The 20,626-nt window shown below is 39.1% G+C and overlaps 1 protein-coding gene across 20 annotated transcripts in view; it reads left to right on the top strand.

Annotated features, from left to right (window-relative positions):
- The window catches only part of PIGG (phosphatidylinositol glycan anchor biosynthesis class G (EMM blood group)), a 245,345-nt gene that overhangs the window by 3,932 nt on the left and 220,787 nt on the right, over positions 1–20,626 (top strand). For 15 of the 20 annotated variants that reach the window (XR_010468873.1, XR_010468870.1, XR_010468868.1 and 12 more), the window contains 6 exons: positions 1,288–1,493; positions 2,647–2,856; positions 4,348–4,536; positions 6,028–6,166; positions 8,588–8,800; positions 19,629–19,846. Coding sequence is in view for 6 of the 20 variants with exons in the window: in XM_065045595.1 (XP_064901667.1) it covers positions 1,288–1,493; positions 2,647–2,856; positions 4,348–4,536; positions 6,028–6,166; positions 8,588–8,800; positions 19,629–19,846 (1,175 nt within the window). In the remaining 14 variants the exon portion in view is untranslated. Of the gene's footprint in view, positions 1–1,287; positions 1,494–2,646; positions 2,857–4,347; positions 4,537–6,027; positions 6,167–8,587; positions 8,801–10,249; positions 10,398–18,040; positions 18,803–19,628; positions 19,847–20,626 lie in introns of those variants that run through there. The other 5 variants (XR_010468877.1, XR_010468876.1, XR_010468878.1 and 2 more) reach the window with 4 other exon arrangements.

The following is a 20,626-nucleotide window of genomic DNA, read 5'->3' as shown; positions in this document are numbered from 1 at the left end:
AATACTGGCGCTGTCCTATAATCTAACACGTTCCACAAATCTAATAATGCCTCAAACAACAAGGAATTGGAAACTCGCTGCAAAAACACTCTATGTATTCTTTGTACAACTCCCACAACATAAAGAGAATCTGCTACCAGATTAATTGGGCAGTTATGCCATTTTTGTAATGCTGCTAAGCGTACTGAGGTCAGTTTCTTTTAAGATGTCCTGTCTGTCCGCAAGTAAAACATGCTAGGCGGTGAGAAGAAGGTCTTTGGCCTTTCATTGCAGGCTTAAGCGCTGCAGCCAAGGCTGCAGCATGGACTTGAGCATGTATTTTTGCCTTTTCTACCTCCTGTTGCATAATCAGTACCTGTGTACAAGCTTCCACCATCTCTGCCAGAGAAGCAGTTTTTCCCAAGCTGGCTAATATCTGTTGATATTGGGTGTTTGCATTCATCATGGCCAGATCTTTCGCCACAGCAGCTTTTGCCTCTGGAGTCAGGTTAGGAGAAGCATCTACAGCTTCTTTTAAATGGTCCACAAACTTCATATATGGTTCCCCAGGGGATTATGGACTGCGATTTGGGCTCTGCAGCTGCCATTTCTGAACTGTTCTGACACACATTCTTCTACCTTGAAGGGTGCAAGTGCGCACAGATACTTTTCCCTTCAAATATCACTGAAATTCCATGTCTCTTTGTAATTTTCCTATTCTCTTATGGGGGGATTTGGTTGGGAGGCATTGCCTGAGATATATTCTGATGTGCAAGATTGGGTGTTAGCACAGGTAAATGCTACATCTGTTTTCTAACACAAGTTGCCTGTTGGATATATAGTTCAGCTTTACCATTAATAAATCAATAATATTAATATATAATTATGCATTAATATTTTACTATTTTAACTATTTTATCAATATGTTAATATTGATATATTAATGAATTAACCATAGAGAAGGTAGCAGCTATCTCTTTTTATTCCTTTGAACATTCTCCATTCCATAGCTTTTTCTTGATTCTCCCAGTTTCATAACCTGCGTTTGATTCACATTTTGTTTTCCTTCCTAGATGCAGTATTTGATTTTGCTGTTGTTGTTGAGTCTTTGTTCTGGATGACCTGAAAATTCAGCTTCCTCTGATTACTTTTCATGTTTGCTATTGTTTAAAACTTTTTGTTTCTGAATGTGAAGTTAGCAAAGAAGTTTGAAGCATTCATTTCTGTGGTGAAGTTGTCCTTTAAGTTCTGTCTTGCCACTGTGAACATTTTTGGATGACTTTTATACATCCTTTTTTTGATGTTTAGGAACGGTTTCTAACTGGACCAAAATTCCACCACCACTTTTCAAAAAAGTTGTCATTGTGCTGATAGATTCTTTGAGAGATGACTTTCTGTTTGGACCAAAAGGCAAACAGTTCATGCCATATACAGCACAAGCTGTTGAAAAAGGGACATCTTACAGTTTCATTGCTGAAGCAAAACCACCCACTGTGACTATGCCTCGAATTAAGGTAAGTGGTTTTGGTTTGGATTTTTTATTTTTTTTTTTTTTTTTTTTTGCTTAAGGTTGTTTAATTTGACAAAGTTTTGAAGGCTGGATTTTTTAATATGCTTAGAGTGGGCATAAAGCAGAGGTTGGCTGTGTTACTGTAATTTGTGGCTGAAACTCACTTAGCTCTATTAGGGCATGTGTCAGAGTCCTGATTTGCCATGGCCCAGAGGTGCTTCCTGCAGGAATGGTCAGGTTGGGGGATAGAAGGAGAGTAGAGAGGCTGAGTAAGAGGAGGAGGTAACAGCTTCTACTCAAGTAATTGCCTTGGTTTGTTTCTTTATTTGGTAGCTTTGTGGTGGGAAGGTCTGTGAGAATCAGTTAAAGGCAGTTAAGGTCCTAGCAGAGGCTTAAATGATTGACATAAATTTTTCATGTGTAGTCACAGGTAGGCACTAACCTCTCAGGTGTCAAATTTCTCAGTTGTCTTCTATCCAAGAACATTTTTGTTGGTATTTCTCTGTGTTCTTATAACTTCTGATGGGAAATCCAGTGTAGTGTAAATTTATTTTTTCATAGGGATGTTTTTGTAGAGCTTAAAAATAAAATCGTGCTGAGTTCCAGGTAACTGAAAGATGAACTGTGGCAGTGTCATAAAAATCCTTAGCTGTCCAGGCTTCTCAGTGGTGGATCTGAGTGACATTTCTTTCATTGAAGAAGCCGAGTGAGTGAGGCAGTCAGGTAACTCCTGATAGGTGAACTTCAGTCCATTTTCCAAAAGATTCTTAATTACTGTTTTGAATGTGCTTCCGTTTTTATTGTTAAGTCAGTTTACTTAGGCCTTTTAAGCTATCCTTTTTGTGATTTAATGACCAATAAATGAAGTGACAACTGGCATGCAAAGTCATTTTACTGTCCACCAGTTAAGAAAATACAGTTATTACCTTTCTGTAAAGCATTTTTTTCTGGCATCAACCAGTACTATGTTGTGGCAGGTGACATGATGTTGCATGGCAGCTCATGTGTTCTTTTACTTCATTAAGTTTTTTATTGCAAGTATAATTTCCCTGCCTTCTGCTTTATTGCTTTCTCTTAGGTTAAATACTGTCTTCTGAGTAGCTGGAAACTTTTCGGTTTCTGTTAATACATCTTCATTCTTTTCTTGTTTTCTGTAGGCTTTGATGACAGGTAGCATACCTGGTTTCATTGATGTTATCATGAACCTCAATTCTCCAGCTCTGTTGGATGACAATCTGATATGGCAGGCAAAAACATCTGGGAAAAGAATAATCTTCTACGGTGATGATACTTGGATTAAATTGTTTCCAAAATATTTTGTGGAATATGATGGAACAACATCCTTTTTTGTGTCAGACTTTACAGAGGTGAGAAGCTTTATATAGTCCTAGTACAAACATAAAGTGACAACTTTTAAGAATGAATGAGTAAAACTGTAACTGTTCCAAAATTGTTCTGGCACTTTAATAGAAATTAGATTTATGTATGTTTTCAGTACTAGCAGTGTGGGGCTAAGCATTTCGGTCTCCCTCATGGACATGCTGCGGGAAGTGTTTGGGTGATACAGTATCAGAGTGTTGCTGTATAATTTTCCCAAACATACGATATTCTCACAAAACTTGCGGTAGGAAGTTAGACTGCTTGCTTTCTTTAAAAATTCCACTGTCCATGTTTGCAGTTTGCTACTACATGTGTATTTGTATATGTCATCTTTAAAAGGCCCGTTAACGTATAATCTTGGTCACTTAGAGGCATTCTTTTTATAGTATTGTATAGCTTTTGTAGTTGCAATATGAGTAGTGTTTCAGTATGTTATCAAAGAGGGGGCGTAGCAAGTAAACGAAACAAATTGTGAAAATTCTTATTCTGGGCACAGTAAAAAAGTAAATTGTTCAGCTATTTTGGTTCATAATTGGAACCTTCATGATAATTTGTAAAACCTCAGGCCATTGACCTGCTGCTACTGACTTATTTTATTACCATGTTTAAGGAAGTTAGATATGTGTCTTACAGTTCATGTTAGACCTTAATTAGTTACTCTAATAAGACTTGCAGAAGCTTCAACATGGAGTGGAAAAATGCAAACATGCTGCTGGGTCTGCGATTATATGGCTCTTAAGCTCTTTATGCAGTCTTTATGCTTTCTAAATATAGTCCATTAAACAGAAAGCTTTTTATAGTTTTGTCGGTAGTTATATCCAGAGTCAATAAAGTGGTGTTGCATATGAAATTTTGTAAGGATTTTTAATATCCATGGAGGAATACATGCAACTAAAAATAGGTTGTCAACCTGAGGAAAACATGTGAGTATGAGGTAGACCCCACGTAGCACTTTTCAAATAATTTGTCTTCTTATGTCTTCAGTTCTTTTTCTCATCGCAAGCACAATCTTTTCATGTTTGCACAGTAGCAAAAACTGAATTGAAAGAGCAAGAGCGGATTTTTTCCCCTGTGCTTCCAAGCACCAAAGAGAGGCTTTTCCCTGTACCTCCTTCTTGTGAAGTGGTGAATCAGGAACGTGAAGCATGAAAGTGACTGAAAATTTATTGAAAGAGTTTTTAAAACTATCTGTGGAAACATGGCAACCCATTTTCTTTGTTTGTATGTAATTTGATGCTTCACAACCAGAAAAGAGTGAAGTGTGGTGAAGAATGTGTTTAGTAAGACAGATTTTTTTTTTATTGCCTGGCATTGGACATATTGCTCTGATTTTTTTTTTTCCTTGTTAACCTTGTAAGTGACTGTAATTTTCATCAGCATCTACAGAATTTTCATGGGTAATGTGATCTAATTTTTATATGCTTTTTACAAGGGGGAAATAATTTTTACCTTTCAATTGTTTTCCTTGTATTTGTGAGGTTGATAATAATGTTACCAGGCATTTGGATAGAGTGTTGAAGAGGGAAGACTGGGATCTCCTTATACTGCATTACCTGGGGCTGGACCATATTGGACATCTGACTGGGCCAAACAGCCCATTAGTGGGACTAAAACTTAGTGAAATGGATAACATCCTGAAGAAAATTCATATTTCTCTGATTTCCAAGGTAATATAGCTCCTTTTTGGATAAATGTCTGTTAGTTGTGGACTAACTTTAAAATGCTTGCTCGTTTGTGGGTGGTAGCTTGTTTATTCCTTGACCAAAGCATGTATTCTTCTGTTCTTTTCCTTCCCTGGCCATTCCCCACTTAATAGTATAGTGTGTAGCATTTTTAAGCATTTACTGGTTGACTGTTAACAGTCTCTACTGAACAGCTGTGGGGAAAAAAACTCCCCCTTGGTGTGCAGGAAGAGGAGAAGAATGCATACCAAGATCCTCTTATCACTCATGTACTAAAATGGTGGTTGTTGTGCTTCCTAGTGATGAAATTCAGAAGAAGGAATAATGGGTGCATATAGCTAATGGGTCTGATTTCTGCAGTTGTGAAGGCATACCTATTTCTTAAATATTGAAGAGATTAAAATGGAAATGGTGGTTGTAAACAGCATTTTTCTTGTGCTAAACGTAGCACATAAATTACCCAGTCTGAATCTGGTTTTAGATTTGGAAATATAGGATGTTACATATCTAAAGAGTCTGGATGTTGAAATACCAAGACCTAGTTCCAAGTGGTCTGAGGCTATTTTCTTGGTTTTGGCAGCTGCAATTAAGAGTTGTTCTTCATAAGATTTCAAATGGGTACTAAGAGAAGTTAAATCTTGCTTGTGGCAGTTATAATCTCCTGAATGTTGCAGTGGTTTTGCTTCAGTTTGTTAGTATGTTTTGCTTTTGCCAACTGTATGCAAGCCCTTATCTCTGTTTTAGAATACAGAACTTATAAAAGCACTTTACTTTTGGATTAAACAGGTAGTAATAATAACTAGAGATGACAAAAAGATGCTTTGTTATAGAATGACAATATTTATTGTTTGATGTTTTTGTTAGCTCAAAATTGTTGGTTAGGCCTCACTTATGCTTCTGTTTCTCTTTCTTCAGAAAAATAAATATAATTTGACATCAGTCATGTCAGATTTCTACCCCAAAAGCACTTGGGAGACTAGAGCCTAAATACGATTAGCTTCTTGTATTAAATTTCTATTATGTTACTATTTACAATATTAATAATCTAGCATTTACATTATATTATATTAAAAACTCAAGCTGAAAAAGTGGAAGGAGGGAGTAGTTCTCTTTTAATTCTGCTGTTTCTGGACTCCTGATTTTCTTCCCACAGTATGATGACTTTTGTTTAATCTTTCAGTCATTTTTTTTTTTGTGATTCTGTAAATGATGGTGTTTTTTAAAAAGCTTTATTGTGGTTTTTGTGACATACTGACAAGTCTGTAAGATATGTATGTGTGCCTTAACTGTTAAAAATGAGTATTACACTTAATCGCAGACATCTGTTGTAAGCTACCATGGGTGTTGTGAGAAAATTTTTAAAAATGAAATTTATTTTGGGAAATATTAACATGTAAAAGTGATAAAGATCGTGAAGCACTATATATATGAATCTTGTTTGTACGGTAACTTAAATTTATTTTTGTGACTTGGCAGGAAGAAGCTTCTCTGCCCAATTTGCTTGTTGTTTGTGGGGATCATGGGATGTCTGAAACAGGTAGTCATGGTGGTTCTTCAGAAGGAGAAGTACGCACACCGTTGCTGTTTATCAGCTCTGCTTTTGAAAAGAGAAGTGGTAAGGATCAAAGAATCTCGACTTTTTTTAGAAGATGTTGCCACCTCTAGTTTATATTAGCACTAGAATTCTTTCTGAAAAGTGCTTCAGGTTGATCAACATATATCTGGCAAGGCCCATTCTGTGTGACCTAGGACTCTTAGCCAGAGTTTGCATCTGTGTCATGGAATAAGCTTTGTAACCACTGAGAGTACTGGGTATTTCTCACATTATAACCTACGGCAGCACTGTCCTATTTGAGTGTTGAGAGCTAATGAGATCTAATGTGACGATCCTGGAATACTGGTAAATTGATAGAATTAGAAGTAAAAACCTCTTTTAAGTGATTTTTAAGTTTTATCTTTCTTGGCCAGAATATTACCCTGGCCTCCATTCTTCCCTCTCAGGCAGCCAGGATAAAGGAATGAATGACAGTTTTTCATGCTGAGAGTGACAGGTGAAAGGAAGAATTGCTTTTGTGAAAGAGTGAGAGATGACAGTAGTGAAAACATGAGTATTGTTTGCTAAGCGTTAAGGAAAGAACACATGATATTTACTGTATTGACCAGGCTGTTAAACTCACATAAGTGGGTTAAAATTATCTGTTTCTGAAACTCATTCTTTAATTCTGTAATATAGCTTAAGGTAAGAGGCAAGAAGGAAATATCTAGTCTAATTTGTAGAATCTTACTTAAGTAAACTTGACTGAGTGAATCAGTAAAACGTAGTTATACCAGGTGTGAGTATTTTCTTCAAAATAGTACTTCCCTCTACCTTTCATTCTGCTTCCTGCTCATTTCCATCTGATCTCCTTGGTTTTAAAGCCTGTTTGGGAAACTTTGCCTTGTTTATCTTGCTGGAGGCTCATGCAGCACAGTGGAAGTACATTTATCTATCTGTTCTTTATAAAGCTGTTATCCAGCTGCAATAGAAAGCATTACTGATGAGTCATTGAACTCTTGAGAAATAAAAACAAAGTCAAGAGCTGACCAAAGCTCTCAGGTAAGTTTTTGCTTTATGAATTTCGCTGGTATGTGTTGACAACTGAGATACACAAATGTAGCTTCTGTAAATGCAATCGCTTGTTCATTGGGATTAGTTTCTGTTAGGTTTAAACTGGCTGTGCACTTTTTATAATACAGTGAAATACATATTTCTGTTCACCTCTGTTTTGGGATCAAGTTTGTAATGATTACAAAATCATGCCCATGTAAATTTCCGCAGCTTGCTTCTCAATGCTACAGTAATCAGAATTTTCGTGACTGCTCCTTATGATTCTACTGTACTGTGGTTAATTTGGTAGACCTCAAAATAGTAATCATGTGGGCTTTTGCATTAGTATGCTGTCAGAGTATTACTTTTGTAGCCTTCTGCAGCGATGTGTCACCCGTGATTGGCCAAATGCATTTGGCAGTTTGGCTTTTTTTTAACCAGTAAAGAACCTGCATATGAAGATGAAATCTGAAAACTGCTGACACACAGACACTCATGCAAAGAGGCTTTGGGGATTATACATGGCATTCTGTACAAGTACAGGATTAGTCATAGATGAGAAATGAGAAAGGTTCGAGTGCTCTTAAAGGGAGCCTTGAGAGTAATAAAGACTGTATGTAGAATTCTTTCTGTGCTGTACTTAAGTCAAAACACTCAATGCCTGGAGTTACAAAGAGAATGAAGTGAAAGCATAGTTGAGAAACATGGTTATGTAACTAGTAAAGTACACAGAGACACAATTGACAAGACAATCTTAAACAAAAGGTTACTTATGTTAGTGAAGTTATTCATGTGTAGAAGTCTGTGGGACTGAAGGCTAGTCCTGATAACTGCAGTAAGGTGATAGGATTCTGTATAGAAGCCTATAAAAATCACTGGGTTTGCCTGCATGGAGCCATGGATTTCGGCATTCAGCATTCTTAACCTGAAGTCTAATTCTGTTTGCCTAGCAACCTAATATTAATTAAATATTGAGCTGCTGTTAGTCTATCAAGAAGCTTCTAGAATGCTGTCAGCATTGTTTTAGATTCTCATTCTTCATCCATTCAGTTAGTCTACTGTAGTGCTTTCTGTTCTTTCTAATGCAAAAATTATCAAACCCTCCTAGGATGTAGTCTGCAAATCGATATTAAGGTGATCTCCTGGACTTTTTTCTTACTGGTACAGCATTCATGTTGTGTTTACAGTGGTTGCTAGCAATGAAGAGTGATACTTGCAGAGAGTTGAATGAATTTTGGTTTTACAACAGCAGATGACAGCAGTTAAAAAAGATAGTTAGCTTTTTGTAGATCACTTCAAATAGCTGATCTAACACGAATGAAAAAATTTTGAAACTAACAAGATCCCAGCTGTCTCTGGTGAAACATAACGGGCCTGTTATTAAAATACTTTTTTTTTCCTTTATCTTTTTTTTTTATTTTTATTTTTATTTTTTTTTGTTCATTTTAGATCCTCTGACCCAACCTGAACTTGTGCAACAAACTGATTTAGCTAGCACACTGGCAGTAGGTCTTGGTCTACCAATTCCAAGAAACAGTGTTGGAAAACTTATATGGCCAGTTGTGGGAGGCAAGACAATGAGAGAACAACTACGTTTTGTACACTTGAATGGGTTCCAGCTTAGCAGACTGCTGCAAGAGAATACACCTGCGTATGAAAAAGGTAAATCAGCTAAAAAAAAGTCATATGCACAAAAGGAGATTGTTTATAACACAGTTTGGGCTTTTAGGTTCAAGAGTATAGCATGGCACTACACATTCAGTTGAGAGCAATGTTCAGAGAAATTATGCTGAGCACAGTCTTACTGTAACCTACTCTGGCACACTACCTCTGAATAAAGTTTTTTTTAATGACCTGTACTGATCCTGGTAGGCAAAAGGGTAGAAATAATGATGAAAGAGTAAGATTGAAGTAAAACTGCCAGTGTAGTGGTTTTATATCTGCTGTTTGTTAAGTATCCTATATAGGGTGCTGATTCTGAGCTATTTGGAGGAGTAGCACAATGGACTGAATTTTCTAGTTTAAATAAAAAGATGCTTCAATTAAAGCTGGGAAATAGTGTATGGTAAGTTAACTTTTTATTTGTTCTTATGTACGAATTTACTTGGAGTGAGAACCTAGAGAACTGCTAAGTTGCTTCTTAAAATTCACATATGTGACTAGCAAAATGTAGTATTTCATTAGGAAGGCAATACAAGTAACCAAGTTAATATGATAATTATGTGAGAAAAATTGAGTCAGAGGATGGAGAATATTTTACTGTGGACATTAGAAGATGTTTTTGTCTTAAAGTGACTGTGAGGCTTGAAGTCCTTGCCAATTGACTTATAATTTGTTGAGTCGTTAAAACAATGGGGTGAGAATGCAGAGCTATGTTACAAATAGGAATAATTAAACTGGATAACAACATGAAGTTTATCGGGATAATCATTATAGGTCAAAAATTAATTATCTTTCAACATCACAGCTTCTAATCATAATTAAACCGTGTCCAGGAGTGTAACAAAACAAATGCCACCTATGGTAGCAACATGTCAATAGCAGGACCCATGCTCCATCTATTCTGATTTTTTTTTTTTTTTTTTTTTTTCTCTGCACAGATTTCCTCACTTAACCCATTTGTGTCAAGTGAGGAAACTTGCCCTGTTGGTAGAGTTCAGGATATCACTGTGTTACTGAAAATTCCAACACAATGCTCCATCTGATAATATTTCTGCAAGCACTGGTGAAACAGACTGAAGTTTCTACCAGCTTCTGGTTTCTGTCTTCACTTTCATTTTATTTTTGTCCAGGAACAGCTTACTTTCAACTTTTAGCTTTCATCTGAGAAATAAAATCAAAATTGCGGAGCATAGAAATGTGAGAAATCTTTATGCTACTTGTTTGTGTCTGCAAACTGCTATTAGAGGTTCTACCCTACTGGAAATGGGTTGGGTGGCGAAGTATCCATTGATGAGCTTCTCTCCTTTCAGTAATGGAGAGCCTCAGTAACATGGAACTAGATCCATGTCATAGTAGCTTTTTTTGGAGAGTCTGAAGGTGAATTCTCCCCGTTGCTGTAAACTTCTTAGAGGGTCTTGTGTTTTGTGTTTGTTTTTTTTTTTTTTTGAGTATCCTAGATATGCAAGGCTGTAGCTCAACGCTTTGGTCAGGACTATTAAGAATGGCTGGGAAAAGAGATGTGCTGTTCGCTGAGTGTTGTTGGAATTATGTGGATACTTCAGGCCCTAGAAATATTAAAGAAAACGTCACAAACTCAGTAAGTAATGCTGCATGTATTTAAAAGCATGCATGAATAGCCCATTATTTTGGGTGACTTCTAAGTGAAGATAAATACCATCCTACCTATCCCACTCTAGACACATACACAAATATGCAGATCTGTGGTGATTCCTATGGGAAAGGAATTAACTTGCAGAGAATTCATTATATTCGGTAATGAGAATCATCTTCAAGAGGTATACCCATTTTTAAAAGGGCAAAAAGAAGGACCCTGGCAACAAGTGACTAGTCAGCTTCGCCTCTGTGCCTGGTAAGATCACGGAACAGGTTCTTCTGGAAGACATGTCAAAACACAGGAAAGACAGGGAGGTGAAAAGAGAAGGCCGGCATTACTTCACCAAGGGCAAATTGTGCCTGACTAATCTAGTGGTCTTCTGTGATGAAGTAACATCAGTGGACAAGAGAAAAGCTGTGGACATCATCCGTCTAGACTTCTGTAAGGCTTTTGATGTGGCCTTCCCCATCATTCTTGCTGCCATATTGCAGGTTTGATAAATGGACTCTTAGATGATAAAGTAATTGGCTATGTCCATAAAGTTACAGTCAGTGGCTCAATCTCCAAGTGGAAGCCAGTAACGAGTGGTGAAAGGTGTCCCTGCCCGTGACAGTGGGAATGGACTACATGATCTTTAAAGGTACCTTCCCTTCCAACCCGAACCATTCTGTGACTCTGTGATTGTAAACTGGGAAGGTAAGGAGGGAGAGTTCCTGTTCATGTGAGAGAGCAGTGGCAGTGCATGCAGCTCTGCCTGGGAATGGGTGTCACCATTGAAGCTGAGAACTTCTGGGTCAGAATTAGTGGACAGACCAACATGGGTGGTATTGTTATGGCTGTATGCTACAAGACAGTAGGATTGGAAAGAATTAGGGCTTCCTCAAGCCTGAAGATCTACTATGTTCACCATCTGTGGTGCTCATGTGGTGCTTCAACCATCCTGTTGCAGTTCAGGCTAGATAACTGGACAGTGAAGTGAACCGAAAAGTGGCTCAGCTGCTGAGCTCACATAGTTGTGGATCAGCAGCACAAAGTCCACCTGGAGGCCAGTCACCGGCAATCAACTCCAGGGCTTGATACAGGCCAATACTGTTATACATCTTCATTAATGACCTTGATGGTGGGACAGAGTGCCTCCTCAGCAAGTCTGCACACAATGTGGAACTGAGAGGAGTGGTTGATGGAGTAGGTGGGTGTGCTGCCATTCAGAGACACGTCAAGAGGCTGAGGAAATGGACTAACGAGACTCTTTAAGATTCAGCAAAAGGAAATGCCAAATTCTACACCCGGAAAGAAGTAATCCCATGCACCATCACAGATTGGGTACTGACTGCTGGAAAACAGCTTGGTGGAGAAGGACAAGGGGTCCTTGGGGACCTTGTGGAAGGAAGGCCAACAGTATCTGAGGCTGTATTAGGAGGACAGTCATCAGCAGGTGACTCCTTCCTCTTTTCTCTGTTGTGGTGAGACCATATCTGGTGTCCTGGGTCCAGTTCTGGGCTCCCCAGTAGAAGAAAGGCATGGATATAATGTAGTGAGTGCAGTAAGAGGCCATAGAGGTGATAAAGAGATTGGAACATCTGTCGTGCAAGGAGGTGCTGAGGGTGCTAGAGCTGTTCAGCTTAGATAGGAGGAGACTCAGCAGTGATCTTATCAATGTAGGTCATGTGTGATGGAAGGAGATAAAGGAGATGGTAAAAATAAAAAACAGGGCTACTTGGTGGTGCCCGATGAATAGATGAGAGGCAGTGGCATAAATTTTGTGTGAGATAAAACTTTTAGGTAAGGGTTGTCAAACACGCAAGTTGCCCAGAGAAGCTGTGAAGTCTCCATACCTGGAGATGTTCAAGACCTGAGTGGACACAGTTCTGAGCAATCTTCTGTAGCTCGTGCTGCTCTGAGCCTTTGTTTTTTTTTTGTGAACCATCTGGGTACTCATCAGAGTTGTGCTGACAAGTCCTAGGCCATACCATTTCTGAATTCCACAGACAAGGTATGCTGCCAAGTTTTTTTGAAGGAAAGAAACCCCAGAAGATAACCCAATTAGATATCTTACTTGCATTTGTTGCTGCAGGTTCGAGCTTTCCAAAGCAGATTCTCAGCTAGGAACATGTGGTGGATCATCACTTTTCAATTGAGTGCTAAAAGAAACAGCTATGAGCTTCTGTTTAAAGTGAAAGATACTTAAAGGGATAGCCTAAGTCTTGCTGTTTTTTTTAAAAATATTATTTTCAGCTCTTCAGCTCAAAAAGAGTAGATTCTTCTGAAGGGGAAAACACGGAATTCCTGCAGAGAGTATTGTAATTTGCAGCACAGAGATAGGGCACCACTTATTACTACCTTGAATGCCATGGCTGAGTCATCATAAGAAAAGATGTACTCATTGTAAACTATAGCATAATGTATACATTCATTTTTGGTGCAGTGTTCATTTACTTTTTAATGCAAAAAGTCAGCTGTCAATTGAGATGAGTCACAAGTCAGATAGGAAGGCAGAATGACCTTTACATGTTGTTTCATGAAGAAGCCATGGAGTTCCCTAGATTCAGCCACTTTGATGTTAAGAACAAACTGGCACAGTACACAAAAATGTATTTGTCTTCAAGTGTTTTTAAGTGTATCTGTTAATAAACAGCAGAATGGAGACAGCTGAGTAACATTTTAATTTCCCCCCTCCCCCCAATATTTGTTCATACAAATGTGCATTTTCAAGCCAGGAGGTGGAAAAACAATTCATGGGACTTGGGTTTTGATTTATTGAGGCACAAAGGAATTGTCAAGGTTAAATCTATCTTCAGGTACATTAAATTTTTGATGAGAAACTTGAAGCTTGACTAAGGGCTTCATTATTTTAAAAATGTCATGCTAGTAAATGCTAACATGAGGCGTTAAGGCTTTCTTTTGATAGAGAGGGCACATGCAGCTTAAAAAAAAGTCTGGAAAAGGAGAATAAAAACAGCTGACAAAAATGAACAAGCTGAAAGGAGACATATCGAGAAACACAGTTTGGTTGTCTGTGCAAGTTCATACCTCAGTGTAAGGTGGGCAGCTGTAGGTATCTAGTAATGCTTCCCTCATGTTCCGAACATGCATCCGAATGATGAACTAGGATTGTTTCTTTGGAAGACACTTCACAGTGGAACGAAGAGTCACACCTGAGAGCAGGATGGATGTTGTTATTAAAAAGTATCCACTTTTCCATTTGGAACTAATCCTGAACTTGTATTAGATGCATGTGTTGACTGAAATAAATTGATTGTTACTGGGAGATTTATATATTGAAACTGGAAAAGTCACTTTTACATTATCCATTTCTTATATATATGTGTGTGTAGGGGGGTGGTGTTTGCTTACCGTGACTGGAACTGAGTGAAATTTTTATCAAACAGATGCTTGGAAAGCATAGCCATTTGCTTGTGGTAATGTTGGAGGGAGGCTGAAGCAAAGTTGCTAATGTAATATGCAAGTAAACCATCACCAGGGCTTTGGGGAATCTGTAACTCGGCAAACTCACTTTGGATTTTGCCTCAAGTTTAACTTGTCTTGTGAGTATCCATGCAAGGGGGACTTGGAGTTGTTACCCACCAGTTGCCAAAATGCTTCTCCAGCAACCCAGGGTCTATGACCCTTCTCATTTTATAGTTACTACATGTAAATGTGACATTGACCTGTGGTCCTTTATTCCTTTCTGCAGGATCTTGAAATCATTCACTTAATGTGTATCAAAGAGATAAATGTGGGTTTGACTAAAAGTCATCTTTGACAACATGGAGAGAACGGGTTTGATGGGCAGTAGTGTAGAAAGAGGTAGATGAGATTTAAATACAAATGCTAAAAGGAATAAAAAGGGAGACTGGGCAAAAAGCATGAAAAGGAAGCAGAACAGGAGGAGAAGGAGGGAGAGAATTTATTTAGATTTCAAAATACAACTTGAGCTCTTTTAACTGTTCTGTTTAATAAAATAGTGACACGTCAAATCTTAGTTTGATTAAAGCTCATTTTAAGTGGTCCTTTCTGGATTTCCTCAAAAGTACGAATATTTAACTCTTATTTCAAATTACTGGAGAAGGAGCTTTCTAGGGAATTCACTGTTCAAAGAACTATGGCAGGGAAATGAAAGTCTCCATGCACACTGGCAGCTATCTTGCTATACAAGTGTTTGCTTCTGGCTGCATTGTAATTTCTAGCAGATACCTGCAAGCCTCCTGCATAGGAGGATTAGCATGCTTTGGAGTCTGTTAGAAGTCCTGGAAGACCAGACTGGACATTCTGAGTTAGACATTGCCTTCTAAAATTTTCACTTTGAATTCAGCCTCTAGTAGATGACAGTGTGTCTTGTAGTGATAAGAAACTTACAAATAGTATGCACAATTCTTTCGTAACTGTACCAGAATTGTGAATAGAAATATTTCATTTGTTTTCATTCACTTGAAATAAAATTAAAAATGTTTCTGGATTTAATAATGTCCTTTTGCTGAAAAGGCTTAACAAAGAACATACTGGGTTTTTTTTCCAAGTCTGATACACTCCTGATGTGGGCGTCTGTTACAGGCCACCAGATCAGGCTGGGGAAGTTGATGAGGCCTTCTATGGGCAGTTGAGAGTGCCCTCACAGTCACAGGCCCTGGTTGTTGTGGGGGATTTTAACTTCCCTGATGTTTGCTGGAAGGACCATTCAGCCAGCCAGCCACAGTCCAGGAGGTTCCTCCAGTGCATTGATGATAACCTCCTCATGCAGATGGTGGAGGAGCCAACTAGGAGAGGTGCACTGCTGGATCTCATCCTCACTAACAAGGAGGGTCTGGTCGAAGCAGTAAAGGTTGAGGGCTGCCTGGGTTGCAGTGACCACGAGATGGTGGAGTTCAGCATCTTGTGTGGCAGGAACAGAATAGCAAGTAGAATTGCAACCCTGGACTTTAGCAGGGCTAACTTTGGCCTTTTCAAGCAATTGCTGGGGGAAATCCCATGGGCAAGAGTGCTTGAAGGAAAAGGGGCCCAAGATAGCTGGATTGCATTCAGAGATTGCTTCTTCCACGCTCAGGATCAGAGCATCCCCACACGAAGAAAGTCAAGGAAGGGAGCCAGGAGGCCTGTGTGGTTGAATAGGGATCTGTTGGGTATGCTCAAGCAGAAGAGGAGAGTTTACAGATCGTGGAAGCAGGGGCTGGCCACTTGGGAGGAATATAAGGCTGCTGTTAGAGGATGTAGGAAGGCAGCTAGGATAGCCAAGGCCTCCTTAGAATTACAGCTGGCGAGAGGGGTCAAGGACTGCAAAAAGAACTTTTTCAAATACATAGCAGATAAAACTAATACCAGAGGCAATGTAGGCCCACTGATGAATGGGTGGATGCCCTGGTGACAGAAGATACAGAGAAGGCAGAATTACTGAATGCCTTCTTTGTCTCTGTCTACTCTGCTGGAGGTTGTCCTGGGGAGCCCTGTACCCCTGAGACCCCAGATGAAGCCAGGTCAATGGAGGAGTTTGCTTTAGTCGATGAGGACTGGGTAAGGGAGCAATTAAATAGTCTGGACATCCATAAATCCATGGGTCCAGATGGGATGCATCTGCGGGTGCTGAGGGAGCTGGCTGAAGTCATTGCTGGACCGCTCTCCATCATCTTTGCCAAGTCTTAGGAAACGGGGGAGGTGCCCGAGGATTGGAGGAAAGCAAATGTCACTCCAGTCTTCAAAAAGGGCAAGAAGGAGGACCCGGGTCATTATAGACCGGTCAGCCTTACCTCTGTCCCTGGGAAAGTAATGGAACAGCTTGTCCTTGGTGCCATCGCAAGGCATATCAAGGATAAGAGGGTTATTAGGAGCAGTCAGCATGGCTTTATCAAGGTGGATGGATGATGGCAGAGTGGTGGATGTGGTCTACCTTGACTTCAGTAAAGCCTTTGACACAGTCTCCCACAGCATCCTCACAGCTAAGTTGAGGAGGTGTGGTCTCGACAATAGTGTAGTGAGGTGGGTTGCAAACTGGCTTAAGGAGAGAAGCCAGAGAGTGGTAGTCAATGGTGCGGAGTCTAGTTGGAGGCCAGTATCTAGTGGAGTGCCTCAGGGGTCAGTACTGGGGCCAATATTATTCAATATATTCATTAACGATTTAGACGAGGGAATAGAGTGTACTATCAGCAAGTTTGCTGATGACACTAAGCTGGGAGGAGTGGCTGACACGCCAGAAGGCTGTGCTGCCATCCAGCGGGACCTGGACAGGCTGGAGAGTTGGGTGGGGAATAACCAAATGAAATTTAACAAGGGAAAGTGTAGAGTCCTGCATCTGGGTAGGAACAACCCCAGGTTCTAGTATAGGTTGGGAAATTACATATTAGAGAGCAGTGTAGGCGAAAGGGACCTGGGGGAGGACAACAGGATGACCATGAGCCAGCACTGTGCCCTTGTGGCCAGGAAGGCCAATGGCATCCTGGGGTGTATTAGAAGGGGGGTGGTTAGTAGATCGAGAGAGGTCCTCCTTCCCCTCTACTCCACCCTGGTGAGACCACATCTGGAGTATTGTGTCCAGTTCTGGGCCCCTCGGTTCCAGAAGGACAGGGAACTGCTGGAGAGGGTCCAGTGTAGGGCAACGAAGATGATTAAGGGAGTGGAGCACCTCCCTTATGAAGAAAGGCTGAGGGAGCTGGGTCTCTTTAGTTTGGAGAAGAGGAGACTAAGGGGGGACCTCGTTAATGTTTATAAATATATAAAGGGTGAGTACCACGAGGATGGAGCCAGGCTCTTCTCCGTGGCAAACAATGATAGGACAAGGGGTAATGAGATCAAGCTGGAACACAAGAGGTTCCACTTAAATTTGAGAAGAAACTTCTTCTCAGTGAGGGTGACAGAGCACTGGAACAGGCTGCCCAGGGAGGTTGTGGAGTCTCCTTCTCTGGAGACATTCAAAACCCGCCTGGACATGTTCCTGTGCGACCTCACCTAGGCGTTCCTGCTCCAGCAGGGGGATTGGACTAGATGATCTTTTGAGGTCCCTTCCAATCCCTAACATACTGTGATACTAGGAGTAAGAATTAGCTGTAATTTTAGTCTTTGTGATACCAGACTTACTTCAGTCATTACTTTAACCCTTGTCTGAAACTGTACAGCAAATGTTTTGCCCTACTTTTAGCCGAGAAGTTAAGGACTGGAAGATGGGAAGGTAGTGACAGGCTTGTTACATAAAAATTTCCAAATTGGCCTGTTTGGCCCTAAGTAGTCATTAACTGGCAAGTGAAATCACAGGGAAATATCAAAGATTATTAATGTGAAGTGATCTTGCAAAAAATGCAGATATATGTGAATGTTCACATATAGCATAATGTCCAGTGAGATACAAGTTATGCTCTTGCTTTCCTTGTGTTGTCGACTGAAACATGCCTTAAGCGCTTTCAGGAACACCACCGTTTTCCACGTGTACAATGAAACACAGAAGCTGACCTAAATGTTCCATTTTAAATAAATGCTTTTGAAATTAAATTTACATGAATTGAATAGAATGCTCCTCAGGTGCATGTAGGACCCATCATAAAATTAAAACCATTTCTGCCAAAATTATTTTTTTTTACCTTTATGAGTGCTTAAATTTTTTTCTATGTGTGAACAAAATTATGCTCTTCTGTTTTCGCCTGCAGAATCTGGTTATTGTCTTTGCTGAATACATTCTTCTGAGAAGAAGAAAGCCTATCAAGACTCAGCTTGTGCTGCAGCCTTTTGTATAAATGTTTAGTCATGGGAAAGTTGATAATGAAAATCTGTAGTAGTTGATGGGAGAATAAAATAACACAGTGTTTTCCTGTATCCTTTGAATCAACTTGAATCATTGTCTCTCCACACCTGCCATTTGATGTGTAGAAACCAGAACAGGTGGTGTTCTGGATTCTGTGGGATAACCAGTGAGAGGAAAGGCTTGTAGGAGAAAAGCTACTGCTGCTCCACTTGCAAAGGACTTCTAAAACGTAGAGCTTGACTGTTCACTTCTTTCTTGTGTCTTCTGTCATCTTAACTCGAGCTTTTAAAATAAATTCAATGATAACAGAGTAATGCAGATGTGTTTATACAGTTTAAGAGAGATGGACTAGAAACTGTAATGTATCTGTGCCTATGATCACATTAAAACCTGAACCAACAGAATTCAAAGGTTTGTTTACAATTACTTCCTTCAAGGATGTGGTCTAGTGCTACTCTTGACCTCATCATCAGTTCTGAAGGCAGACCATGGTCTTCATATGGGTTGTCAGTGTCAATCCAGGGTCCTGTTTACACATAGATTTATCAGAAGACTTAATCACAGTCTTAATCAAATTAAATAAAATAAAAAACTCTATCAAGTTTCTCCAAGAAAATATTACTCAGATAAAGATAACGGATTTGTATCCTGGAGGTTGTGTTTTTTTTTTTTTTTTTTCCCTGAACTCTAATTAATTAATTGTTTGGTTTTGTTTTGTTTTTTGTTCATTTTTCTTCAGAGTTTTTTTAGATGTAGATAAACCATCATGAAATCACCTTCTGCCACAAGAATCTTGCTTCCATAGGTTGATGGCATCATCAGGTTTTCTCTTTTGTTAGACTATGGGCCATCTTTTTAGCAGAATTACTCAGTTTCACTGCTGAGGATTGCTTTGCACCAACTTCATAGTCCAAATGTCTGAAGCCAAATGGTGAACTTCAGCTATTAACTTTTCCATTACTACTTCAAAATCTCACATCCTGTATGTTTGATGTTGTGTTACCATCTGACGGATAAGCTTTGAAGCAAAATCAAGGTGCCTAATATGATATGTGTGTCCTTTTGATGTTTCCTGCTGAGATAATTTATTTGATCAGTTCCCATTTGGTGTATAAAGTATGGCCAGAATAATGAATGGCTTCAGTGGAAAACATTACTTTTTTTAGGATTTAAAGCACTTGGATGAGTTTGTCATGGAAACCTTTTTAAGAGTAAATTACGTAAAACATGCTTGTCACTTTTAGAGGTCTTGGCATATTATCAGGTTAGGGATTGTGTTTATTCTGAGTAACTGGCTTATTATGGGCTTGCTACAGGAAGATAAAGTAACTTTCTAGGTGTGAAAAAAGTTTCAACCCCTATAGCATTTTTTTTCTACTGTATAAGCAAATATAAAAATATGTTGTCATCTTCAGTTAATTGTCCTTTGTTCATGGATTGTCTTTTATATATATATATATTTTTTTTTTTTTTTTTTTTTTCCTTCTCCTTAGATCCTGGATATGAACATTTTAAGATAGCAGAAAAGTCCCATGGTAATTGGATCAAACTGTATTTAGAGGGGAATAATTCAGAAATACTCTTAAATTTTGGCAAAAAGGTTCTGAAGCAATATTTGGAGGCGTTGAAGACTCTGAGTTCTTCACTAAGCAAACAAGTAGCACAATATGATGTGTATTCGATGCTGGTGGGGGCTGTGATCATTATGGAGGTATGAAAATACATCTTTCTTGAAAAAAATAAGTGCAGAAACAAAATTTTCTGGTTTCTGATTACTTAGTGTGTGTTCTGGTCTTTAGAATTACCAAGTATGAACTCTTAGAGTTGGCTGACTTTCTGCTTGGATAAGGTTAATATGCTTTTTGAAGTGTAACTTGGCCTTTAAAAATAATTCAAGAAAGCTTTTTATATAAGCTGCTTATATGTGCAGGAAATATGCAGATGTGCTACAATGTAAATTACTCACATTGTAGTTAGCCTTCTACTTTTTGAGTAGCCTTACTGCATTAAAAAAAAAACAAGTCTGGTACCTTTTCTCTTTGTGTATCAGTGAGTGTAGCTGCTCAGGACAGCCAATACCTTGTGTGTGCAATTTTTACAATTCCAGGAATTGTTCTTTGTACCGATAAGTGGTACAGTCTTGCTGTAAGGTGCTGGGTTGCCACATATTGCATGTAGGAATAAAGATAAAATACCCTATGTCTGGAATTTTAAGTAGTTCTCCACAATTGATATTTTGGGCAAATCTCAAATGCTGGAAATATCGTCCATGGTAATGCATTGAGAACCATGCTGAAGTGATACAGTGCCTGGACAATGAACTTTTATGTACAGAAGCTTGCACTGACCTTTTAGTTCACACGAGCATCAACTTTTTTAAGAGTAAGTGTTGTTCCCTAGGATGGAAATATCTGCTACAAGCTTAACTTAGTCCTTGCATGTGTGCGGTGCTGTACAAGATGGCATAATTGTTTTAACAGTGGTTGTATTT

This window comes from Columba livia, chromosome Z (assembly GCF_036013475.1).
Source record: "Columba livia isolate bColLiv1 breed racing homer chromosome Z, bColLiv1.pat.W.v2, whole genome shotgun sequence".
Classification (NCBI taxonomy): Eukaryota; Metazoa; Chordata; class Aves; order Columbiformes; family Columbidae; genus Columba; species Columba livia.
The sequence above is the reverse complement of the archived record's forward strand: the minus strand, read 5'-3'. Positions and strand labels throughout refer to the sequence as shown.